The sequence below is a fragment of the Halyomorpha halys genome, unplaced genomic scaffold (assembly GCF_000696795.3).
Source record: "Halyomorpha halys isolate HHAL.00 unplaced genomic scaffold, Hhal_1.1 Scaffold273.1, whole genome shotgun sequence".
In the NCBI taxonomy this organism is placed as follows: domain Eukaryota; kingdom Metazoa; phylum Arthropoda; class Insecta; order Hemiptera; family Pentatomidae; genus Halyomorpha; species Halyomorpha halys.
Window position 1 is genome coordinate 11,831 of NW_027106425.1, and position 7,335 is coordinate 19,165.

At 28.6% G+C, this 7,335-nt stretch overlaps 1 protein-coding gene and 1 long non-coding RNA gene across 3 annotated transcripts in view; one reads left to right on the plus strand and one right to left on the minus strand.

Moving 5' to 3' along the window:
* The window catches only part of LOC106680654 (serine/threonine-protein phosphatase 4 regulatory subunit 3), a gene marked incomplete at its 5' end in the record, with an annotated part of 11,540 nt that extends 9,108 nt beyond the window's left edge, over window positions 1-2,432 (plus strand). For both annotated transcript variants that reach the window (XM_067044790.1, XM_067044791.1), the window contains 2 exon segments: window positions 136-275; window positions 889-2,432. In XM_067044790.1, coding sequence (XP_066900891.1) covers window positions 136-275; window positions 889-978 — 230 coding nt within the window.
* Window positions 2,433-3,077: 645 nt separating this feature from the next.
* LOC136795150 (uncharacterized) lies at window positions 3,078-5,986 on the minus strand. The gene is made up of 3 exons (XR_010842714.1): window positions 5,939-5,986; window positions 3,624-3,824; window positions 3,078-3,352 (listed from the first exon to the last, which is right to left on the minus strand). It is a non-coding gene; the product is annotated as an uncharacterized lncRNA (long non-coding RNA).
* Window positions 5,987-7,335: the final 1,349 nt, after the last annotated feature.

Genomic DNA, 7,335 nt, shown 5'->3' on the forward strand with positions numbered 1-7,335 from the left:
CCTGTAACTCAGTAGTTCTCTATATTATTTCCTGTAACTCAGTAGTTCTCTATATTATTTCGATTAAGATTTACTTTTAGTACGATAACTGTATCTCATTTAAACTAAAATATATATATATTTTTTTTTTTTCAGGTAAGACTTTAGACAAGAAAAATGAAGGTAGCAGTGGTAAGGTGTTCAACAATACTGGAAAAGCGATCATAAATAATAACTTAAATTTGGGGACAACACCTCTGAGTCCCGTTCTCCCGAGCACTACTCTCTTTAAGAAGGTATTATTTAAGCCAAATTTATGATAGTAATAATATAGTTTTAATGGTATCATTTTCATGACAAAAAGACTCCTAAAGAAAAATGTAATTATTCATGTACAAATATCTAAATTACAAATAAAACTATATGTACAATACAAAGTTAAATAAAAAAGATAGCTATTATAAAAATATACCTCAGTGAACTGATAAATTATTATTAAAATTTAAGTTTTATAATAAATCTTCAAATTTTTTAATCCATCATCATAGATTGTGTTGCGGGAATTTGTTCCCACTTAGAGAAAATATCCTTTATATTTTTTTTAATTTAGGTTTTTTCTATTTATTTTTTGTGGGTCTATAAATTTTGGAATTTAGTGCCCGAGTAAGAACATTAACCTGGCTTGTGCTTAAAAAATATTGAGTAACCAAATAACAGGAATGTGGTGGTAAAGATACGTATAGTTTTAATTGATTTTTTTTTTTGTAACATTAACTCTTTTAATGGTATTAATAATTTATTTATTCATAAGAAGTATATTTATTCAGTTTTTGATATGAAAGTAGTAAAAATACAATGATGGGCTTCAGTGTTTATTTTGGGTTTTATATATTGCATTTTATTTTTCAGGGGCTTGTGGATTATGAAGGTGACTCTGACGAGGAAGAAGAAGAAAGCGGAGATCTCCTATCTCCTTCTAAAAGGGCAAGGTTTTCGTAATCTATCTGCGTCAATTTATGCTCGTCAAGTTCTCTTCATCTCTCTTTCAAACTTTTCTCCCTAGCGGGAGAGTTAAATTAAGGAAAGTATCGTTAATGAAGATTTTACGAAGAATGTCTGACAGTAGGCGACGTGGCCTAGAACGTCATCGTCCTCCTCAAGCCAGAAATACACAAGATGTTTTTATATATAGTTTATAAAATAATTAATCTGTTCCATTCATTGAATGTTAAGCTATCAATTTAGGCACAAAAGCCATCTATTTTAAAGTCTGTGCAATACACATTGCACGTATATATATTTAGTTGTACAGATGAAATTTTTACATATATATTATATATATATATTTACAATTCTGTTGTACATCAAGAATAGTTAGAAGTTTTTATAATTATTTATTCTCGGCAAGGACACTAGAGTGCGTAATTCTTATTTTTTATGATGTATAACAGAGCCAAGTTCATTATGTATATTTTTTTTATGAATACTTTTCACATTTTAACACGTTGGTGCTAAAATGTTACGCATCTACGACACAACTGTTTCATGTAATGTAATGATCCCCACAAACGTAAAGCAATTCTTTCTTGCCGATAATCACATATATGTACAATTTTAATAAGAAAGCCCTCTACGGGTATAAATTTTCAGAAATCTGGGCATTTAAATGCTATTATTTCTGAATGCACTCATAGAACATTGTGCAAATTTTAACCTGAACTAGGCTACGACTTCTTTGAAGCTCAAAAACAAAAAAAAATTAATTACTTTGTTCTGCAGTATCTAATGTTGTAGACAAGGTGAAAATTTAAATTATTAACTATTTTTTACCACTAATACTCATAAAATTGTAAATAAGTGTTTAAAAACCAGTTTGTACTGTTGATTACAGACAATGTCTGGTAAAAGTGTTGTGGACGACTTTTTATTTGAACATTTCATGTGTTGGTGTTTAATTTAAGGTAATTTGGGAAAATATATGGAAACTATAGTTAAATTATATATTGAGGTTGTGTAAGTGTGTATTAATGTATAGTAAAAATGCTTGGGACAATTTGTTTCTTATAAAGAACTGTGATATGAAGGCCTACAAAAACTAAATGCTATCATATAGTTGTTCCGTTACGCACTTGTTGCAATGGGACTTGTTATATTTTATCATTTATTCATTCATTTTGTAATTGTAAATCGTTTCCAAGTTATTTTGTATGTAAGATAATTGTGTTTACTGTATTTAAAACCATTCCAAATGGCATTATTTATTTATATATATATATATATCAGATTAAAACAAAATAAAATAATAAGCAAATTGTTCCAAGACTTATCGTCCAAAATCCCAGATATTGGAAATATTTAATTTAAAATTTATATTTCATGTAAATAGATTTTGTTCAAATACCACTCTCGGTTTTTGATTTGTAAAATGAAATAAAAGCTACTTATATGTTTAACTTGAATTTTTTTTTTTAAATTAATTTTAAAATAAAACCAAGTGCAATATATTTTAATACCTTAATGAAAGGAAAAAACAAAGAAAGAAAGAAACAATCAGAATTGTTGATTATAGTAATACCTGAGGCTAATTGTCTTTTATAATTTATAGAGTTATCTTTTATGTCAAATGTTATCATTCCAACGGAAAAAAGTTAAAAATAAATAATTATTTTTAACAGAATATCTTTTTAGATTAGCACATCCACACGTACATTGACAATATTTCTAAGTGAATAATTTTATCATTTATTTTTCCAAAGCTTATATCATTTATTAAGAAAGATGCATCGCAATATCTTGGTTATGACTTCAATATAACTCATTATATGCATTAACACTCCAGCGCTTATTGTCACCTGCAAAGTTGAGAGTGTATAAAAAATAAGAGGATATCTTTAGATACTCCAGTGCTTCTAGATAGCTTCATTTGACTTGTTTAATTGTAAAATAAAAAAGAATTGTTCTTGTGCCAAAATCCTACTCGTTAAATTCATTTTTTTGAGGTTTCAGTAACAGTGATTTTTGAGGTTTCAGTAACAGTGATTTTTGAGGTTTCAGTAACAGTGATTTTCACTTATGGAACAAAAAGAGTAATTAAAAACACTAAATTCACATTTTATTTTAGTTGAGTAAGCATTTCACTAAATACATGTCTTTTTGGAAAAAGTATTGTAAATTGTAGCCTTGATGCACATTTCGATATTGTGGGTCACTTCCTATTCTAACACTATTAAAATTTTTTTTTTTAAAGAGGTGATCATAGCTGCGTTTAAGAAGGAAAAGACAAAAGTAATAACTATTTACTTATTTCAGCCGATGTTTCGATTTACGTTGTAAGTCTTCATTAGGGCTGTTAGGTGGGAGTGTAAACAGAGACCTACAACATAATATTTTGTAATATTCTAGGTTTATTAATTAAAAGAAATAAAAGGAAATTTAATAGTTTTTATTATTCTGAGATCTAAAAGATAGCTTTGATTATTACAAGGTTCAAATGAAAAGATTACAAAGTAAATAGATATGAGAATTTTATTTTAAATTATTAACTTTTATCTCAGGGCAGGTTTTCCAGGCCATCAGAACACAATGACACTTATCTAAATTAATAGCTACTTTTACGAATATAATCCTAGGTAGAGCAAACTAACCAATTATATAATCTTTGATGACTGATGGTTCGTAATGTCTTCTTTCTAATGAAAGAATGTCTACCTCTTACAGTAGACAAAGGATTCAGTACCATCTGCTTCCAGGAGATGTCCTCTCTCCCGACGATCCAAACAAAGAATTTTCTTCCTTCAATTAAACAGTCATGGATGACTGGTGATTCTTGACGTCTTCATCTACCACTGACAGTAGTAAAAATATAAAAGAATAGAATAATACAATATAACTTATTACTTTACTTGTTAATTATCATTCTATTTGTATTCTTTTAATTTACTTTATTCCTTTTTTTATTCAACTCGCTATGAATATTGTTAGCCATATCATACTTTACATTATATCTTTGTTTTATTTAGTCCTGATAAAGGTGCTACAAAGTAGGGGCAAAACATCACTAACTAATCAACAATTTTTCTTCTACTTCGAGTAACCTTTTTTTGACCTCCACCCTGGACCTACATACGGTTGACTAATGATCTTCCAATGTTAATTTTAATTTACAAAAGATAAAAAAATCCAGTGCTACTGATATCCAAGAAGAATCTCTTGTTAGTTCTTTGATAGGCACAGTTATAAGATTATACTTGGAATTTATATTGTAAGTATCAGTATCTTTTTTTGAAACTATTCATTCAAATAGCAATAAGTAATTGATATCTTTGATCATAAATGTATGAGGGGTTTTTGTGCGTAATCATGTACGCGTTCCCTGCCTGGAACTAGAACCTTAAATGCTGACAGAAAAGCAGATTCAGTTGAGGACTGTGCTGTGAGATACTAGAGCTTACGGATCTATCTTGAGGAAGTACTTTCCCATCATCTGGTCTACTGGATCTTCCCAAAAATGGGGTATGGGAGCTCTCGAGCCAAGCTTCATCACCGCGGGATGGACGTCAATCTCCTTTGTTGTTATTTTAGTGTGCCACAAACTGCTGAGCAGATATTTGTTGTTAGCGCCTTTGAGGCACAAAGGGCTAAACTGGACTCACAGAGAATGATCTCCCTCAGCTGGTACTGAACATAATACCCCTACAGGTAAAAAAGTTGAGTGAGACCAAACCCACTTCAATTTAAGGTGAAGAGGATTGGCTCCTGGAAGCTCATGAGACAGATTCTCCAGTTCTCACTGGGGCTGAAGAGGATAACAATAGAAAAAAAAACCTACCAACTGTTTTTAAAGTTTGAATTTTTTTTTTGCAGTCTTTTGATGATAAAACTGCTGCAAAGGTCACCTGTATTGCCTGAGTAAATAAATAAATTTGATAAATGTATCAAGAGAATTTGAAGAATCTCTTTTTAACTATTCTTATAAAGGATTTAGTATATTATATTTGTTTATAGCATTGTTTAGAATGATATAGTCATCAAGTTGCTCATTTTATTCTATCATTAAGAGGTGCAGATCATCTGTGGGAATAATGAGATTCTCATCAAAAGTTCACAAACCTAATGTTAGAACATGCCATAGTTCAATGGATTCATTTGAATACTATGAGAAAAGGGCTTATATCGTATTATATAGTATCTATGATGAGTTTGCCTGTATGTGAGGAATTTATGCACCCCAACCTTTGCTTCTTCTCCCAACCTCACCATAACAAACCCCTCCCCCTCCTAGCGGAAAAAAAGGTTTACAGTGTAATGCCTAAGTGTAACCAAATTCCCGACTGATAAACAGAAGGTTACCTGTTCCTTTAGGTTATATTTGACTTGGACTGTTACTTTGCAGGCAAATATACTGAAAATTCTGTTCTAACTTGCTATTTAAGAATCCAGTATCTTACAAAAAGTCATTTTAGCGATTTCATAATCATTGTGTTCAGAAAAAAACTACCTCTTTTTAAGTTGATTATTTTATGTGATATGTCTTTATTTCTACTGAAATCAATTTGTGAATTTCCTTTATTTTTTTGTTGAATTGTCTCTCAGGACAGGTAGTTTATTTATCATTTATATGGAAATTAAACACTAGTATATGGCTGACTTCTTAATCAAAGTAGTGAATGTTAATTTTTCATCCCTCTCTGAAACTTCACCTTCTTTTATAATGTTTCTCAAAGGGTGTTTCGAGACTCGTAGCCCGGGGAGCTCTACATAACAGCGGAAACATCCGGGAACGGATTGGACCACTCTTAGTCTCTGTTTTCATGAATTTAAATACGTTCATAATTACATTTTTGGTTTGAGAGTTTTCCCTTTAACCAGTTTACATCGTAAACTTATAATGTTGTGATGTTAATAAAAAATAGTTTTGAAATATCTGATACAACGAATTTTTATTGGTAAAGTTGCAGACCTATGTCAAGGAAAGAAAGTCCTGTCATCTGAGTAGGTCTATTCCAAGAACCACTTCTGCCAACCAGAACTGTATGGAGCGTGCGCAGTAGGGATGGGATATCGATATCGAAATTTTGTCTCCGATAACGAGTAACCGATAATATTGGAATATCGATATTCTCCTTCGATAATATCGAAATATCGGTTTCTAAAAAAAAAAAAAAAGGTCGCACCTTACAAGTATATATAGATAAAAAGATAAAAGAAATATTGATAATATACACTCCAATGTAATATATCTATAATCATATATTCAGGAGGAAATATTCGTACCAAAACATAATATGGCAAAGATATTCCGATGTTATTTAATCCAAATATCGATATTTTGTTAAAGAAAATATTCAAACTTAATAATAAATAGTATTTCGATATTTAATATTGATTATTCATCATATTCATTTCGATATTTGACATTTTTATAATTATTTATTTCTAACGTTAGTAAAAGTATTTCGATATTGTATTATCAAAGGAATCGATATATTGTTTCAATACTTTAACATCCATTTGATCTTTGATAATGTTATTTATATCGATATCGATAATTACCAACAATATTCTAATTGATACAATATTCGATATTTCGATATATTTTTTATAGAATTGTCGATATTTGGTATAATAAGATTAAGAAAATTTTATAAAAAGCTAAAAAAACGTATATCGATATTTTAATTTTATAATTTCATGTTCCTTTCGATATTTTACATTGTTATTAATATTGATATCAAACATTAGAAACGATATTTCATTAAAAAATATTATAAAAAGTTTAAAAATATTTTCTGATATTTTGAATTGATAAATTCATGTTCATTTCGATACTCTACATTGTTATTATTATCGATATTGAAGATTAAAAATAACATAAAAATACTTTATAAATAAATTCATATTCCTTTCGATATTCGACATTGTTATTAATATCGATATCGTAGATTAGAAACCATGTTTCGATATTTTGTTCAATAGAAATATCAATATTTTATAAAAAATATAAAACATTTTATGAAAAATTAAAAAAAAGTACATCGATATTTCATTTTGAAAATTTCATGTTCCTTTCGATATTTTACATTATTATTAATATAGTTTTCGAAGATTAGAAACGATATTTCGATATTTTTTCATCGAAATAATATTTCATTACAAAATGTTAAAACAATCTTATAAAAAGTTTAAAAATAGTTTTTCGATATTTTGAATATGTACAAAATGTACAAAGTAATAATAATACGTACAAATATGTACTCATCAAAATAAAATATCGATATTCTATTTTTAAATTTTCTTCAATAAAACAATTATATTTTAGTTTATATTTGTTATGGTTGTCGTGGTGTTGCTTTATTT